This window comes from Mytilus edulis, chromosome 1 (genome assembly GCF_963676685.1).
Source record: "Mytilus edulis chromosome 1, xbMytEdul2.2, whole genome shotgun sequence".
Lineage (NCBI taxonomy): Eukaryota > Metazoa > Mollusca > Bivalvia > Mytilida > Mytilidae > Mytilus > Mytilus edulis.
This window is the reverse complement of record NC_092344.1, coordinates 17,876,765-17,897,277: the sequence shown is the minus strand read 5'-3', so window position 1 is coordinate 17,897,277 and position 20,513 is coordinate 17,876,765. Positions and strand designations below refer to the sequence as shown.

At 31.6% G+C, this 20,513-nt stretch overlaps 1 protein-coding gene across 11 annotated transcripts in view; it reads right to left on the bottom strand.

Moving 5' to 3' along the window:
* The window catches only part of LOC139525372 (uncharacterized), a 44,789-nt gene extending 37,323 nt beyond the window's left edge, over window positions 1-7,466 (bottom strand). For 4 of the 11 annotated variants that reach the window (XM_071320685.1, XM_071320702.1, XM_071320655.1 and 1 more), the window contains exons 1-3: window positions 7,339-7,456; window positions 5,067-5,159; window positions 2,519-2,818 (exon numbers count right to left, since the gene is read on the bottom strand). In XM_071320685.1, the coding sequence (XP_071176786.1) occupies window positions 2,519-2,818; window positions 5,067-5,151 (385 nt within the window). In that variant the 5' untranslated portion in view covers window positions 5,152-5,159; window positions 7,339-7,456. Of the gene's footprint in view, window positions 1-2,518; window positions 2,819-5,066; window positions 5,160-6,511; window positions 6,710-7,338 lie in introns of those variants that run through there. The other 7 variants (XM_071320676.1, XM_071320734.1, XM_071320719.1 and 4 more) reach the window with 6 other exon arrangements.
* Window positions 7,467-20,513: the final 13,047 nt, after the last annotated feature.

Genomic DNA, 20,513 nt, shown 5'->3' with positions numbered 1-20,513 from the left:
GATCAAAAATATTAACTGGTACACATTACATAATTTTCAATTGTTAAACAATCAAGTTTTCAAACAACAAATCAATTAAATTTCAATTATCAATATTATGATTATAGATTTGAAGTACTGCCTCTTCAAAATTAAGTAATTAGTACTTGTACTAGAAAACATGTTATATTGTCCTTTCTAACTTAAATCCACAAGTATATTTTCTGTTTACGCATGCATTTAGTTACATGATTATTTTAACACGGATAATCATAAAAAAATGAAAATACAAGTCTTTGTTATTTGGTCTAAAGTGGAATTAAATATTTGTCTCATTAGCAATCATACCACATCTTATTGCCATAAGGACATTATAAGCAGAAATAGAATTTGTATTATTATAATTCTAGGTCCTGAACCATTGATAAACTGATTCAACCCATTTTTTTCAAATGAAATTAAAATGTTGAAGGGAAAAGAAGACATGTTTTATCTTTGTAGTTGATAAAGATCATGAGTGAGTGAACTAATATGTTGCAAGTCTTTGAGAACACAAGTGAACTCAACGTACCAGACTTCCATTAATTGGACCAAATAGCCAATATTAGGTTTTAGCAGACCTATGTATTAGTTTGTCTATATTTCTTCTATGGTTTTACATTAAAAAAAAACACTGTGGCTTTGTTCTTTGTCATTTGTTTAAGATGTAATGGGTCTCATAAGTGTCCAAGCTTTTTAAAGCTGGCATTTGTGTATCTTTTGTTCATCACACAGTCTGTACAATTTGGAAATTAGTATGGCGTTCATTATCACTGAACTAGTATATATTTGTTTAGGGGCCAGTTGAAGGACGCCTCCGGGTGCGGGAATTTCTTGCTACATTGAAGACCTGTTGGTGACCTTCTGCTATTGTTTTTTTCTATGGTCGGGTTGTTGTCTCTTTGGCACATTCCCCATTTCCATTCTCAATTTTATTGTAGAGAAAGAAGTGTCAGAATAAGAATAATGTGTCCAGAAAGGGTGACAATAAATATTTGATAAAAATTTCAAGCTAGCACTTTTTTATTTAACCTTTAATGTTAGTTCGTACACAAAAAAAAAGTGCATGTACCCACGGCTCTATAAACATTATTTTTAAGATTATACATGTAATAAGTCCGCTAGACCTTAATCACCCATCAATTATCATAACAACAATGCATTAACATTCCTGCTAAACATACTCCCACTTGTAATTCAAAACATATTGAATAATGCAAAGTATCAGCAAGCAGGAAGAAAGTGTCTGACAAAATAACAAAATGCCAGTCACACCTTACAATTCATCATTGTGAAGCAGCTGACGAAGTATGAAGTGTCTCTTTTCAGAAGTGCTTAAGAAAAATATGAAAATAATTAACAAGTTCATTTAATATAAATTGAAACAAGAATGTGTACATAGTACATGGATGTCCCACTCTCACTATCATTTTCTATGATCAGTGGACCAAGAAATTGGAGTCAAAACTCTAATTTGGCATTACAATAAGAAAGATCATATCATAGGGAGCATGTGAACTAGGTTTCAAGTTGATTGGACTTCAACTTCAGCACAAACTACCTACACCAAAAACTTTAACCTGAAGCAAGACAGACAGACAAAAGAAAGAATGAATACACAGACGAATGAACCAACATACAGACTGAAAATCTTTATGTTCCTAGGTGGCCGTGTGGGGCATCAAAATTCAAAGTAGTGATAAAATGGTAGAAGGTGTTCAACAGATCCTAAGATAGATCACACATTACAACTTATTATTGCCAATCTGCTCACCAAATTTTGTTTACATGAAGTCACTCTGCTGAGTAGTACATGTACTGGAGAAAAGTGTGACAGAAATATTTGTTAGATGATCAGATTGACAGACAAGGTAAATGCAATTTAGCCCCAACTTAAGAATTGGGGTTTAAAAAGGCTAACTTTTGTTTTCTAGACAAAAGACATATATGTTTGAATAGTTCATAAGTCTTATTTAGTTCAGGCCATTGCAAGACCAGTCTGTGTTAGATTTTGTATATTTGTATGTATCCCCTTCTCCAACAAATTATCAAACATTAAAAAATAAAACAACACCTACATTCAACAGTAAAGGTGTAATTTATTTTTGTCTAAAATAATTTAGTGGATGAAGAGGAGAAGTGGATTGGAGTTCATTCAAAATGTGTGGGAATCCCCCTAGTTGATGATTAAAAAACAGTTTCTGCAGTGGACTACACTTAGTGCATTACATGTTTTAAAACAAGTTAATCCTGTTATATGTTAAAAAAAAATCAAAAGACAAACCTATAAGACAAAACTATTTGTTCCCTCTTTTTCATACAAATATAGCAACCAGTTTATAGAGGAGTTCTTATGGCGGTACATACCAGGGTATATGGTTAATCTATAGAGTTTTCTTTTTACAAGTCCTAACATTGTGCATATGTATGCCTTGTTGGACTCCCCCCCCCCCCCCCCCCAAGTCTAAAAATAATTCCTGGATTTGCATCCAATACTCACATTCAGCTCGTACTGTTGTGGTATCCACTACAGCAACATTGTCCCAGACATTCTCTGTAAAATTAGGATTCCTCAGGTAACACATATAAGGACTATCAAATGTTGTTGTCAGCAATCTACTCAACCTTAGTGAAGTACTGTTTAGGATAGTTGTTTCTGTATCTGGAACATCAATGTCCCTTCCATACGAAAACCATAATTTGGATGAGTTGTCTCCATTTTCAACAGTGTGTGAATCCAATGTACATGTTATATTTAAGTATTCACCAACAAACAAATATGGGTCACTTTGGTCCATTTCTACAATTAAATAAAATGAAGGTAATTAAGGATCTGTTTTGAACAGGAAACCACAACAATTCTGCTAAAGAGAAAATAATAGTTTCCGATTTCGATTTTGGGATATGTTTTAGATCATGTAGATTAGATCTTTGATAAATCATCAAGTTAACACATTCTGCTTGTATTGCGGGTAAAAACATGAAGGGGAAAGTGTCCATGTCCATGGGACAATGATGATGTCCTCACTTACATATATTATAAAAGGACATACCTAAAGAATAGTTAAAGGGAAACTACTAAAATGCTGTGTTGTGAAACTTACCTGCTTACTTTGTTACATAGATCGATATCCCTTATCTCCAAACCTATTTCAAAACTAGGAGTTTTTTATAAATATGGCCATTTCTATTAAATCATAATGACATCACGACCTTAGTTTTGCGCTAAAGTTTCCAAATAGACTTAACTATATGTAATTAATCAAAGTGATGGAAATCACTTATTGAAACATGGGAAGAGCAGTTTGAATAATTTCAAAAATCATATTTAGCAAGATTTACCGGTAGATAGGGTGTGGAAAAAAAGAACATTAATAAAGCTGCATGTTTTACATTTTACATTTTATCTTTAGAAACAAAACAAAATTCTTCATATAAAGTTTATCAATTATCCTGGTAAGACATAGGACCAACAGATAGACTTGAAGCTAAGATCTTATTATTGTGTCAAAATAATAGTTTAAAAAGGTTGGTGTAGGGCATTTTTTAAGTTGAAACATAGGTATACTATTTTCTCCTCTGAGAATTGTTTATTGATTTTGAAAACAATAAATATGATTATATGACATTGAAGATTAAAAGTTGTGAGTGTATTTTAATCAATTTATAATTTAAATATGTTTTTCAACAAAGGACATTGAAAATGTACTTGTTCAACTTATACAAATCAAAAAACTTATTTTATTGAAATTTTGATTCTTTCTTAATTGAACAAATATATTCACTTCTTATATTCAAATGATTAAAATTGTTGCCAGACATTTGATGTGAAATTAAAATTAAAGTCATAAGAAACGAGTGACCGGTGAAAAATAATGCTCTTCCAATTCTTGAACCAATGCATACAAACATTATAAACTTAGTCTTCTGTTCAAGAATTTTTCATTTTTTTCGCATAAATTTCGTATAATCGTCAATTTTTTTTTCAATCGGTCAGTGTTGTTGTGAAAATATGGCAGGTAATTAAAGTCTGTGTTTTGAAGCCGAAGTTTAACGATTGTCACCTGTTTGTCAACAATTAACAAAAAATCAACAAAAAAGCATGGAAATTGAGCACATGTTTAACATGTAAATTCAGACAATAGTTAATTTTAAGGACATCCATGCGTATTGTGATCACCGGATTTTTACGAGATGGGTCACACTGAGGTCACTTTGCATATGGAAAATATGTCAGGGGAATTGCTTCCTGGAAGGAAGCAATTAAAATAAAGTAAACTTCTTCTAAATATGAATAAATTAAAGAATTTTCTTCAGAAAAAAGTTTATGTACATAAGTTTTATAATGAAAACTATCCATTGCACGTTAAAGACACCCATGTAGATTTCGAAAAAGAGTAGGCTAATGTCGCTACAAGGCAGCACTCACACCCGCAAAGTGGAAAGGGATTAATATAAGTTGCAAAACTTGTTTCCCGATCCACTATAAATAAATATGTTTAAACTATCCATTGAGTTATAAAAAAACATATGCATTATTTTTTTTAATTTGAGGTTTCTTATGACTTTAAAATAAAAAGTTTGTTCTAACATGTCTAATTAAAATGAATTAAGAGTTCTAAAATTTTATTAACTGTTTCAAGCCTATCACTGATAAAAAAAAAAAAAAGGAACTAATTTAAATTGTTGATTAATTACAATGATTATTGCAGATTTATCAAGTAATTTATAGGCCTTACTTGAAAACCTTTTATATCATTGTATATATTTATATTTATATTCAGATTTCATTTTTTTTTTTAAAGATCTTGTTAATTCTCAATTAACCATTTATTATATGGATCTATATTTTGTAGATTTAGTAACTAACCTGTGCTTAGCTTCTTGTTGCTTCAATCTTTCCATAATCAATTTTGAAAGTATTGAATTATTCAATTTCAGGGGGCAAATAAGGGTCCTTGGTACTGCTTATTTAAATTTACACAAAAAACACAACATTTGCTATTTCAAAGTTTTTAAATAAATCGGTTTTGTGAAATTTAACTTACCTCCGCAATTGCAGCATCCCCAGCATGCAAAACTGGCCTGTACAAAACCATACAAAAACATACACAGCAAGATAACATACTTCATTACAAGTCCTGAAACAGATATTTCTCATTGCTATCAGAGGTAAATTGAGGTTGTCTAATCTGTTTTAAGACAAAGCAAAAATGTAAGTAAAATCTACCATAAAGTCCTGAAATTATTTCAGGTTAATTTTAAGCTTTAGGTGGTATTTATGATTTTTGAGATGATTCTTATGGATGAAGAATTATTGAACTGTCAATGAATATTATCAAATAAAAATGATGTACAAAAATGTTTGCAGCTATCAAACTTTACAATGATATATAGGTGTTAAGTATGTATAATCAGTCAGCTTTCCAAAAATTATGAAAGTTTCAATCCTTAGTAACTTTAGTCCACCACTGATTACAGAAGTTGACATCAATCCCATGCATATGTCCTATATAACTAAATAATGAATCTTGAAATATGAAAGTGTTATTTTTTTTTATTTTTGAGTCAACTGTTACTTATTCGATTTTCAATTGTATGATTTATTCGATGCATTAGGCATTATTCAGCCCCTATGTTGACTTTCACTTCTGTCATCAGTTATGGACTTGACAAAACTAAAGCTACAAAGGTTGGATATCTAATAAACTTCCAAGTACATGTAGTTCATTAAAATTGACCACTGAGGCTGCGAGTTTAAACAGGGCTTCAGCTTCAGCAAGGTGTGTTTGACTTCAACAATCTTAATTAATTTTACAAGTACAAAGTTATTGGTTGACAAATAATGATAATATGATATTATATTTCTGGATAATTATAATAACTGACAGAAAAATCTCCCTTTAAACCAAACAATTATATCTTATTGGCTTAGGTCTACTCTATTAATCTGTATGTTTGTTTGATTACACACCATAGTCATGCAAATTCAAAGGTATTAATTTTTCAACAGTCGTTTGAATTTTAGTGATGAATAAACAAAAAAATTAATTATATATATATCTAGCGACTTTTTTTCTATTTTTTTTTGTTTATTTATCACTAATATTCAAACGACTGTGATTTTTCTAATCAGAAATCAATTTTTCTGAATGAATGACTGAGTTATGAAAGACATTGCAAGTATCATGTGAAAATAGTTATTAGTTTTTTCAAAATGATTCATCTTCTTATTAGGAATTTATACTAGAAAAAAAAGAATAGATGGCAAGAAAATTCTATAACTTTTTATTAAAACGATAGAAACAAAGAACACATGTTTTTTAACAAGTCAAAATAAGTTAAAATAGTACGCAACATTTTCTAATAAATATTGTTCCATAATATTATGTTTAAGTGGGTCAATATTCACAAAGCGATATATGACAAAAAATATATTATTTCATTTGATATGCATACTTGTAAATAACTTGGACAAGTTGTGTGGACTTACCTTATTTTCGTTTAAAAAATATCACTTTATATTTAATTATAGATAACTTTGGTCAATCTCCATGTTAAATTTACAACTGTTATTGTGAAATACAAAAACATTAAAGCATGCCATTTAGTTCAAACGTGGTATTACACTTCCTCAACTCACAAAAATTAAGGTAAACATTTCGGTTTCGCGGAAATGGCCGGAAATAACATGATAATAAAAGTCAAACCTACCTGGAGAATGTTCCGTGTTTTGCTTATTTAATTTTTAATATTTGTAGTGCTGTTTGTTTTTCACACACTGTTGATTCGTGTACCTTTGACTTATAAGTTGTATTGCTTCTTGATATCCTCAAATTTATCTAAGGCTTTTTATGATATTAATACAAACGCTAAATAAAAATTACCCTTTTTAATCTAATATGATTTAATATACACTTTGCACTGAGATTATGATTATACTGATCTATACTGAACATTCAATTCACTGAAATAAATCCGTTTATTTATGATAAAATCAAGAAGACTTAGCTCATTTTTATCTGTATTGTAAATGCTTTTTTTTTTAATTCAACGTGAAAAGCGATGACATTTATGGTAAACTGGGTCAGATCTTGGAGAGAGCTAGAGAGTGAAAGAGAGAGAGAGAGCGCGCACCTGAGAGCGAGAGAGAGAGAGAGAGAGAGAGAGAGAGTGAGTGTAAGCATGCATGAGAGCCGGATAAACTTGGAGAGAGAATGAGAGCGAGAGACTTTAAGAGGGAGCATGAGGGCGAGAGACTTGGAGAGAGAGAAAGAGAGAGTGATGGTTGTTGACGATTCAAACAAAGAAAGTACTTACGAATAGAGATTATTGACCTCGTTTCTCGACTAACAAAGCAACAGTGACGATGTTGTCTCTTTCATTCCATATCATTAGGAAACGCTATATTTAAAATACACTTTTAATATTATCCCAGTCTTTCCTGTTTCCGTTGTATTGTTATTGTTTAATGAGTGCTGATACTCATATAAATGTTATCTGATGAGAACAAATTCACTTTTGAAATATAAATAAGGAAATTATTGTAGCTGATTATAATTGATATATCAAATTTAAATAACACAAAAATAAACAACGGTGTCTTTTGCATAAAACGATAAGAAAAACCTCAAACATTATTTATGTCTAGAAATTCAATGACAAAGTGTTTACGTAGGCTGCGTATCTAACCTTTTTTTTAATTTCATATAATAACAGAGGATGGCAAGTTATTTCTCGTATTAATAGAAATGAATGTAAATATTTCAAAAGATGATTATAGTCACGATTAGAGTGCCGGACTATTTCAAATAAAACATAATTACATGCATTGTCTTCATTAAAGGTCTACCAATGTAAATATTCGCCTACTCCATTAGATCTCAGAAAAAAAATTTTTTTTTTTTTTTATAAATACGGTCAGATGTGTCACGGAACGGAAAACAATTCATGACTTAGACTAGGGCAAATTAATATATCCAATGGTAAATAATCTAATAAATTAGGCAAAATAGAAAGAAAAAAAACCAGATTTACCAAGGCTTTTCTACCTCAGGGATAGACTACATTTTTGTAATAGCTGTATTTGGCAAAACTTTTGAGGAAGTTTGGTCCTAAATGCTCTTCAACTTCGTTCTTTATTTAGCCTTTTTAACATTTTTTTATTCGAGCGTAACTGATGGGTCTTTTCAGGAACTTCTATACTTAGTATAGAAAATCCCTGGTCTTTTGTAGACGAAACGCGCGTCTAGCGCATATATTAAATTTCAATAATAATAATAAGTTTATTTGCTATAGTCCTATATATATCTTACCAAAAAATTGGCCAATCACAATTATTGATTAGCAGGTTGAAACTTTATTTTAAAACACTTGACCCATAGAATGGAAAAAAAGTAGTACTTTCAGTGTTAACATTTGTCAAAAATTGATGTCCGTCGTCTTTTTTCCCGCCGTTGTTTTTCTATCTTTGCATTTCACTGAGTCGACTCTATGAAACTAACGAGACCTTGACCTAGTACTATATCAACTGCTCTGAAACGAAGAGGCCAATTATTTTGAGAGTGATGAAACCAATTAAGATGCCTTACATATAATTTTCATTTGTTTTGACAGAGTGGCACATAAGTTCCATGCAATTGACCCCTATGCAAAATAACATTTCCCGATTCTTTCGTCTTAAAACGAAATGGGTGATTTTTACTACACTATAAAGTCACAATTGATCTGTGGAAATTCAGGGGCGGATCCAGCCATTTGAATTAGGGGGTTCCCAACCCAGGACAAAGGAAGGGGGAGGGGTCCAACTACATGTCCCCATTAAAATGCATTGATCGTCCAAAAAATGGGGTTCCCCTCCCCCTGGATCCGCGCCTGAAATCTATCCTTTTACAAATTATATCATTTCATCTAATTAGGCAAAATTATAAAAGTGAGCAAGGGGTCGTTGTTGGTTTTAAAATTGAGTCGAATTTTCAAATACGTAATGTTATTCTCAACGATCGTTATAGTGTCTTGTTACGTTCGTGTTATTTTTTCAAGTGAATTGATCACAGGTGCTTGTGTATATGATATATATTTTTTTATTTTTTTTTTGTTATTGATTAAAATATTCAATTTTCTATATTTATACTATAAGATAAGATAAGATAAGATATTTTATTTTCCAATTATAGGCCCCAAAGGGCATAAACATTACAACATCAATAATTTTTTCATAATACAATACAAACAATGAGATAAAAAAAAAAAAAAAGTTAAACGAGAACTATTTAAGTTCTTAAAGAATACGTAGATAAAGAATCTATAGTATGTTTTTTTTTTTAATACTAATGCATTTTATTGCAAGTGTGGTTGATATAGATAACAAACAAGCAGCCCAAAAAGAAAAAAAGAAAAATAGATATCCACATATGTATAGTACACAAAAAGTTGGATCAATTAAATATATAATAATTAGCCAAAAAGAAAGTAGAAATTAAACATGTCCATGACTCATCCTGTGTCAGCAGCAAATAGGAAAGCATTATGGTTTCCTAAAGGCAGCTGACACCAGGGGGCGATACCTTATGGGCCATAGGCATGTAAAATGTGTGTAAATGTCTCTTTCCTACCTGTATCAAAAGCAAACAAGGAAGCATCATAGGTAACTTGAATGCAGTTGATACCAGGGGACGATGCCTCAAGGATATAAGAGAACATTTGAATAAATAATATATCTCAACAATTATTTTTTTTTTTTAATCGGCTAGTATGTTTGTGATATTCAGATGAATATAATTTTCTATGTCCAATCAAATGTATATACACACATAGATTTCCTTTAACTAATCTTCACTAAGGAAGATGTTTGTATATAAAATTACATATTATTTTAAGTAACTCAACATTTTCTACACTAAATAACCAGATAATTTTGCTTTGACTGTTCATATGATTAAAATAAGAATTATATTGTGCAATACTAGCTAACATACAATTTCTATCATCCTCAAATTTGTTACAATCAAATAGAAAATGAGCCTCATCTTCGACAGTATTGGAAGATAAAATTGAGAAAGGAAATGGTGAATATGTCAAAGCGACAACCACCCGACCATAGAGCAAACAACAGCCGAAGGCAACCAATGGGTCTTCAATGTAGCGAGAATTCCCGCACCCGTAGGTGTCCTTCAGCTGGCCCCTAAAATATGCATAATAGTACAGTGATAATGGACGTCATACTAAACTCCGAATTATACACAAGAAACTAAAATTTAAAATCATACAAGACTAACAAAGGCCAGAGGCTCCTGACTTGGGACAGGCGCAAAATTGCGGCGGGGTTAAACATGTTTATGAGATCTCAACCCTCCCCCTATACCTCTAGCCAATGTAGAAAAGTAAAAGAATAACAATACGCACATTAAAATTCAGTTCAAGAGAAGTCCGAGTCTGATGTCAAAAGATGTAACAAAAGAAAATAAATAAAATGACAATAATACATAAATAACAACAGACTACTAGCAGTTAACTGACATGCCAGCTCCAGACCTCAATTAAACTGATTGAAAGATTATGTCTTCATCATATGAATATCAGGTACAATCCCTCCCGTTAGGGGTTTAGTATCATACTATCATAAAATATATGAGAAGAACATAACCCATGTCATGCCAACAACTGTTTTTTTTAGAAGTAAATGTGTTTAGTTCCGATGCAAAGACCCTATCAGTGAATCAATGTTAAAGCCAAAATATGCAATCTTTAATGACCTGACAACAGTATCGTAACTATATCCCCTTTTAATAAGTCTATTTAAAGGTTTTGTTAGTTTCTGAGGAGAATACTGACATTTTTGTGCTTTATAAAGAATATTTCCATAAAATTTTGGATGTGAAATACCTGAACGTATAAGATGTCTGCATGTTGAGTTATATTTACGAATTATTTCCTTATACCGGTGATAAAATTTAGTAAATGTTTTGACCAGTTTGTGATATCGAAAACCCTGGTGTAATAATTTTTCAGTAATACATAAATTTCTCTCGCTAAAATCTAATACATTGTTACATACACGAGCGAATCGTACAAGTTGAGATATATAAACACCATAAGATGGTGACAAGGGAACGTCACCATCTAAAAATGGATAATTAACAATAGGAAATGAAAAATCATCTCTTTTATCATAAATTTTTGTATTAAGCTTCCCGTTTATGATATAGATATCAAGATCGAGGAAAGGGCAGTGGTCATTGTTATCATTAGCTTTATTTAAAGTAAGTTCTACAGGATAAATTTCTTTAGTATACATACTGAAGTCGTCATTATTTAGAGCCAATATATCATCCAAATATCTAAAAGTATTGTTAAATTTTTGTATCAAATGTTGTTTTGATGGGTCTTTGCTAATTTTAGTCATAAATTGTAACTCATAACAATACAAAAACAGGTCCGCAATAAGTGGTGCACAGTTAGTCCCCATTGGAATTCCAATAACTTGACGATATACGGAATCTCCAAAGCGAACAAAAATGTTATCAAGTAAAAATTCAAGTGCATAAATAGTATCAAAGCATGTCCAATTGACATAGTTCTTTTGTTTATTGCTACTAAAAAATGATCTAAAAGAGTTTGAACATATGTACTCGCATTCCGACTTTTTAAATGCCCAGTTAATTAGGGATGTGAATTTTTTCTTAATAAGAATATGAGGCAAAGTGGTATATAGGGTAGAAAAATCAAAACTTTGAACAGATTCAAAATCACCAATATATGCATGCAATTTATCAAGTACTTCCAACGAGTTTTTGACACTCCAAAAGTAATTAATTCCACTATTTTCAAAGGCCTTATTTGAACAATTTATTATCAGGTTTTTTATTGTACCAAGTGTACTAGTAAGTAAAACAGACAATTTAGTAGTTGAACAATGGCTGGAAGATGAAATAAATCTATATTTGTAAGGTTTTTTGTGCAGCTTCGGAAGCCAGTACATAGTTGGGACTTTCATTGTGTTTGGTTCTGCTTGTAAAGAAGTAGCTAAAAGTTTATGTTTGTTACAGATGTCGTTTTCTGAAAATGAAGTCAGTTGGAATGTTGGTGAATTCGTGATTTCCTTTTGCAGAACCTCTATATAAAATTTACGTCAAACAATAATGATATTATTAGCAGCTTTATCAGCCGGGACAAAAACAAATTCCTTGGCTAGTTCTGTTAGTTTATTTTTGATACGCGAAATAGGGTTTTTATAGTTTTTGTTGAGGGTAAAATGTTCTTTAAAATGTTGTATTCGAATATCAACTATCTTCATTACTGAATTAATAAAAGAGTCCAAAGATTTTTTGTCAGCTTTTTCCCGTTTTACCCATTTCAAACAGTAGGCGCGGAGTGAGTCGTTGATGATATTACGACACTCATTCCAGTTAATAGTTGACGGGGGACGATATTTAGGTCCTTTACTGAGGAATGATTTTAACTCTCGGTCGCGAACGATGTTAAGGTCTCCTGTTATAACATGGGAAATTGGTCCATAGGTGTATTCTGAATTACTGCAATTACACGACATAGGTGTATTTTCAGTGATATTTACATCTTTACACAATTGGCTATAATTAAACACATATTTTCGGGTAGATTTCTTGTAAATATAACAAATGAGAGGGAGTTCAGTATTATCAAAATATCCAGGAATTTGGTCTTTAACAGAATGGTCGTTAAAAATACCGGCAATATTTACAAAATCAAAACCTTTATTGACATACTTTATTTTAATAAAATGTTTTTTATGATCTTCAGGTCGATCAATTTTTGGAAACAGTTTAGAATAACAATATGCCATTATAATTTGGACAATTTCATACTTAGGACTGTAATATGAAATTGTGTTGCAATCCTCTAAAATTTTATTTAATTTATTTATAGGTAAAGAACAAAGCTTGGTTAACAGATAATGTCTGCCGTTGTTTTTTGAAATGGAAATTAGGTCCGAAATATTTGTATGGTTGGTCCGAAATTTTCTTTGATTGCGATTTTTTCTGCGTCCATGAGAACGATTTTTACGAACAGTTTTAGAAACTATATCCAAAATGTTAACAGAATCGGTTCTTGATATATTGCCAATTCCCATGATATTATCATTAAGACCGAGAGGGTAGACTGTCTGTAATTTTTTAATCCAATTTAATTCATTTATTTTTCGTGATCGTACAAACTTGGAATGAGATTCACCAGGCTGCTTATTTACTACTTCTAAAGGTTGAACTGTTAAATATTTAATAGGATGACTGTGCTTCTTAAGATGTTGATAAATGATACTTTTGAATTTATTGGGTCTTTTAAAACGATACAGGTGTTCTTGCGTGCGTTTAGATAAATATCGCCCAGTTTCACCTACGTACTGAATACCGCATCCCGGTTTGTTTCATGTGAGTAAATAAATAATACTGTTTGTTTTTCAAGTAATATCAGTTTCAAAATTTAGAGAAAATGTGCGACCATTAAATGTGGACCTTACTGTATTGTTGGTGGAAAGACGGGGACACGTAAGTCATTTTTTGGCATGACACTTATCGATAGAAGGGTAACCACGATTTTTATTGTTAAAAACGTTAGCTATAGTAGTATTTTTAGATAAGCGATTCTGAAGATTGAGACGTGTAGATACCCTTTGAACGAGTTTAGTATTTAATATTTTTCCATTTCTAAGCTTCATATTTGTTTTTTGGTATGTAGATTTATTACAAAGGAGCAAAGACTGGCGTCCAGAATATGAACCATCACACAGTAGATTAAATTGTGTAAAAATGATAAAACTGTTCGGCTCAAGACGTCAAATGCTTATTGTCATAAGTTACCCGACAAATTTAAAAAAGAAAGGGTATATCAAGGTAGCGACTGACGTCTGACTAAATAGATGAATGGGGCTGAATATTAAAATACTACTTTTTGATAGATATTCCTAAAGTAATGAACATAGAGAAGTTCTCGCTCGGACACACACTCCATAATCTAGTATAATATAAGAGCATAAACCTTAAGCACGGGGAGGCACTCTACTGTCTCCACACGGCACTAAAGACAAACTCTGTAAAAAATAAAATTGAGAAAGGAAATGGTGAATATGTCAAAGCGACAACCACCCGACCATAGAGCAAACAACAGCCGAAGGCAACCAATGGGTCTTCAATGTAGCGAGAATTCCCGCACCCGTAGGTGTCCTTCAGCTGGCCCCTAAAATATGCATAATAGTACAGTGATAATGGACGTCATACTAAACTCCGAATTATACACAAGAAACTAAAATTTAAAATCATACAAGACTAACAAAGGCCAGAGGCTCCTGACTTGGGACAGGCGCAAAATTGCGGCGGGGTTAAACATGTTTATGAGATCTCAACCCTCCCCCTATACCTCTAGCCAATGTAGAAAAGTAAAAGAATAACAATACGCACATTAAAATTCAGTTCAAGAGAAGTCCGAGTCTGATGTCAAAAGATGTAACAAAAGAAAATAAATAAAATGACAATAATACATAAATAACAACAGACTACTAGCAGTTAACTGACATGCCAGCTCCAGACCTCAATTAAACTGATTGAAAGATTATGTCTTCATCATATGAATATCAGGTACAATCCCTCCCGTTAGGGGTTTAGTATCATACTATCATAAAATATATGAGAAGAACATAACCCATGTCATGCCAACAACTGTTTTTTTTAGAAGTAAATGTGTTTAGTTCCGATGCAAAGACCCTATCAGTGAATCAATGTTAAAGCCAAAATATGCAATCTTTAATGACCTGACAACAGTATCGTAACTATATCCCCTTTTAATAAGTCTATTTAAAGGTTTTGTTAGTTTCTGAGGAGAATACTGACATTTTTGTGCTTTATAAAGAATATTTCCATAAAATTTTGGATGTGAAATACCTGAACGTATAAGATGTCTGCATGTTGAGTTATATTTACGAATTATTTCCTTATACCGGTGATAAAATTTAGTAAATGTTTTGACCAGTTTGTGATATCGAAAACCCTGGTGTAATAATTTTTCAGTAATACATAAATTTCTCTCGCTAAAATCTAATACATTGTTACATACACGAGCGAATCGTACAAGTTGAGATATATAAACACCATAAGATGGTGACAAGGGAACGTCACCATCTAAAAATGGATAATTAACAATAGGAAATGAAAAATCATCTCTTTTATCATAAATTTTTGTATTAAGCTTCCCGTTTATGATATAGATATCAAGATCGAGGAAAGGGCAGTGGTCATTGTTATCATTAGCTTTATTTAAAGTAAGTTCTACAGGATAAATTTCTTTAGTATACATACTGAAGTCGTCATTATTTAGAGCCAATATATCATCCAAATATCTAAAAGTATTGTTAAATTTTTGTATCAAATGTTGTTTTGATGGGTCTTTGCTAATTTTAGTCATAAATTGTAACTCATAACAATACAAAAACAGGTCCGCAATAAGTGGTGCACAGTTAGTCCCCATTGGAATTCCAATAACTTGACGATATACGGAATCTCCAAAGCGAACAAAAATGTTATCAAGAACATTTATTACATATTCTGTTAATTCGGGGAATACCCTGATATCTACCTAATTCTATTTGTAATCTATGAGAAGATACACGTAATTTAGTAAAACTTCTTCTAAGTTCAAAATTCTTGATCAATGTTAGATATTTTTCAAAACCAAAATTTGTTTTATATAAAAGGTAGGTTTTCAGTTTACTGTCTGAAAATTTATCTATTTGTTTTTTCCAACAGCTAATAAACAATATTGATAGCTTGGTTTGTATATATTTCTTAAATTTGTATAAGGATTCACAAAATGGAGCATTTATGGCATTTGTATAGTCAATACCAAGTATTTTAAAAATAACATTTATTGAACCATACCATGATGTTATATTCATGTGATGTAGTGTCTTTGATTGTGTATATGCTTCTTTTAATAGAGGAAAATTATTACCTAAATTCTCTAATCTATACCAGTACAATAACATTCCTTTTATAATATTAAAATATATTGGAAATCTTCCAAGTTCAGATAACACTGCAGCATTTGTTGTTTTCTTGTGTACCCCAAGTATAAATTTACAAAATTTTATATGAAGTTTCTCACAGGGTAAACCTGAATACAATTTTTCAAAAGATATATCTTCCTTCTTACATTTAGAGGAAAGAGAATTAAACATCCCCCATATTTCGCTACCATATAATAAAATAGGTTTTACAGTGTGGTCAAAAACATGAATACTTGTTTTTACATCAGGATTAAGTGATAAAAGATCTTTCCTTAATTTGAAATGAGCTTTCAGGGATTTTTTGTATAGTTCATTTTGAGCATAACTGAATGAACCAGATGAGCTTAAATATAAACCTAGGTATTTGTATTTTGAAACACATTCCAGATTTATATTCTGAAATGTGAATATCTGTTTTACATGTCTGCCTGCCTTGTTGAAAATCAGCACCTTTGTCTTATTAGTATTCACATTGAGACACCAATCTTTGCAAAATTTATCAAGCATTCCCAGCTTTTCTCGTAGTCCTTCAGCTGATGTAGATAATAAAACAATATCATCAGCATACATTAAACAATGTAGATCTTTGTCATTGACATTAACTGGGTCTCTAGTATCTGACAAATATCTGGGCAAATCATTTATGAATATCTTGAATAAATTCGGACTGAGGTTGTCACCTTGTTTGACTCCAATATCTAATGGGAAAAAATCATTATCTATCACTACTGCTCATTTCTCACTTAGTTTTGAGTGATTTTAACGACTCAGAGACAAACCCCAATTTTACTATCCATACAACTCGGAGACAAACCCCAATTTTACTATCCATACGACTCAGAGACAAATCTACATTTTAGCTATCCATATTAACCCCAATTTTACTTTCCATAGTGACACTAATTTTAATATCCATAGTAACCCCAATTTTACTATCCAAAGTAACCCCATTTTTACTATTCATAGTAACCCCAATTTTACTAATATATACAAGACAGAGAGACGATGAACATATCCCTAGAACTTATTTATTTGAACATGTGAAATCAATCCATTATAGTACCCATACAGACCAGGCGGATACCCAGTTGAAATAGAACAAAAGTACGAAGCTCTTTGTTAGATAAGGCGATGAATGCTTACTGTAATGTTTACTATAGAAACATTTTTTTTAAAGTTAATAGAAACAAATAAAACGACAATTTTCTTCTCAATTACAAGGTGTTTTATTTTGAAAACACCATTTGCAAAAGCTTTTAATTTATCTATTACATAGTAATGCAGAACAATTAGATATCAAGTCGACGACATGGGTATCTATCAAGTTGGATGTAGAAAATGTATAACCTCCGATTTTTTTTTACCACGGACGGAGAACATATCAATCTATTAGTTCAGTAATTTTCGCATCTTCGCTAGCCAAGGGTAACGATTCACTCCCGCTCTCTCCATTGTGGAGAGAGCGGGAGTGGATCGTAACCCTTGGCTAGCGAAGATGATTAAACTGACGTCGATTAGAGAACAATAAAAAAAAACGTTGATTGGAGAGACATAAAATTGGCCGTCGATTTGGAGTGTTATTTTATTGCGACGTCGATAAGGGACTGGATTTATTGTAATTTGGATATATGTTTTAATATGTTATAAATCAAATATGAGAATTTGAATGAAATCGGTGAACATGAATTTGACAGCTAGCTAGTGCCCCTTTAACTTTTATTTAATGTAAAATGTAACAAAAAAGGACAACTTTGGAAATAAGGTGTATGACTTTCATTGACAATCCTATTAGGTTAGGTATCAACATTTTTTTTTTTAATTTTATGATTTTTTTATATGAAAAAGAAGATGTGGTATGATTGCCAATGAGATAACTCTCCACAAGAGACCAAATGACACAGAAATTAACAACTATAGGTCAATGTACGGCCTTCAATAATGAAAAAAGCCCATACCACATAGTAAGCTATAAAAGGCCCCGGTTCATATGTCTGCTATCGTTTTTATATACTTTGGTAATGGTTGCTGGTGATACTTAATCAAATTATTAAAAATCAATGTATCTGGCCTCTACTTATCTTTTATTTTCTTACCCTGTTGGTGCTATTTATAATTTGGATTTGATTTCACTTGAAAAATTAAGAGCCTATTTTGTAAATCAAAAATTCAAAATCTTTTTTCAATTAAAATCCGCATGTGTTTATCTTATGTAACAAAAAGTTTAGTATCTATACTATTAAACGAGAAAACCTCATTTTGTGTGTCGCTTCTCTTCCTTCCACAATAAATCAATCATCATGTCTGTGTCCTATAGGTAATATGCATAGTCGCATTTGTCATTCATTCTTACGATAATTCAGATTGAGTTATTTTGGGAGAAAAACGACATAAAAGGAGTCCGGATATGATTCCATCATCGGACTGAATTTTTGTCATAGATAAAACTTCCGGTTTGAAACATGCACAAATACAACCAATCGTATGATAGATAACAAAAATGAAAAATAAATAAGCCAATCAGAGCGTTCTCCATATCATGGTGTTTAGATCGCAAGGCCCACAACTATTATACCTCCTTATAGAGGACAATTATTTTTCGCGTTTATCTACATGTAAACTACGATTATACTACTTTAATATATAGAGACTCTCTGTATTCTGTCAGGGACTTTCTATGTTAGTATAGAAAGTCCTGATTCTGTCTACTGTTTTCTTTGAAATGTTTACTATTTAAGGGGTCATACCACTTGCATAAATAAGTAAAACATGCTCAACTTCATCTAAAACTACCTCGACCAAAAACTTTAACCTGAAGCGGGACAGACGGACGGACGGACGACCGAACGAACGAACGCACGGATGCACAGACTAGAAAACACAATGTCCATAAATGGGGCATACAAATTTATTGTTGAAAGGGAAAATAGTGATTTAGCAAAAATGAAAGTAAGGTAGAGATTAGAGGAAGGCAGGACCTTTTTGGGGGCGTCGGGATCGGGTGTTTTTTAGCTCCTGATTTTGTTCACAAGCTCTATATGCCCGCGATTTCGCGGGTGTGTTCTAGTGTCTTTAAAATGATAAAAATGTCCAAGAAACCGAAATGTATCTATTACTTGTAGCTGTTGCAAATTGTTTATAACATAGACGATCGAGTAGATGATGGTATGAATAATTAAAAAGACAAAGAACCACCCCTTCCTCAAACTAAAAGACAAACAAAGAAAAGAAAAAAAACAGAACCTGAATAGGATTATAATACAAAGATCGACAACCACTCACCAAATTTTTGAAATCGTACATGAACATTTTACAATATGTGACGCCGGGTGAAAACTAGTTATTTTTAACGACCGTTTTTTGAGAAGAAAAAAACATAAAAAATCCATATTAACTAGAGATTATTTGTAATGTCTTGGTGTAAATCATATATTAAATACTTCATTAATATATAACATCATACTATGATGTTATTATAAATGAAGTATGATACAGAGTGTAGAAATATTCGATTAGTGTACATGATTTGCCAACTGAAATAAGAGTAAATGAAACTTGCATATTACCATATTTGGATCCTAATTAAATGCTCCGCAGGGCACAGCTTGATACGACCGCAGAGGTCGAACTCTGAACAGTTGGGGCAAGTATGGACACAACATTCAAGCTTGATACAGCTCTGAATTTGGATTGTGATTGAATATTTTACACATCATAAGTTTCTGACACAGAATGAACGTGGTCTAATTGTACTTAAAAAAATCAAAATTAACTATTATAGTCCAATATCAAAAATCTAAATACACGGTTAGATTCAGCATATCAAAGAATTCCAAGAATTCAAACAAAGTTTAATTTTGGACCTTTTTGACCTCAATGGGGGACCGATTTGACAACAGGGCCCACAAATTCAAAATCTAAATAGTACATGGTTAGATTTAGCATATAAAAAAACATATATTCATTTTTCTTTTGAAATCAAACAAAAAAGTTTAATTTTGGACCCAAATTTAGACCAACTTGAAAACTGGGCCCATAATCAAAAATATAAACACAAGTTTAGATTTAGCATATCAAAGAACCTCAATAATTAAATTTTTGATAAAATCAAACAAATTGGACTCTTTGGACCTCATGTGGACCAATTTAAAAACAAATACACAGTTAGATTCAGCATTTTAAAGAACACCAAGAAATTGGTTAAGAAATAAGCTATTTATACAAAGTATTAGAAAAAAAATGTGTTTGGCCCCTTTTTTACCTATAATTCCTTAACAGTTTGGACCATAACCCCAAACATTAATCCCAACATTTCTTTTTTGGTATGTAACCTTGTGGTACAATTTCAGAAAGATCCATACACTTGCACAAGTCTGGAAACCACATAAATGCTTATTTGGACCCCTTTTTAGGCCACTAATTCTTAAACTGTTGGGACCATAACCCCTAAAATCAATACCAA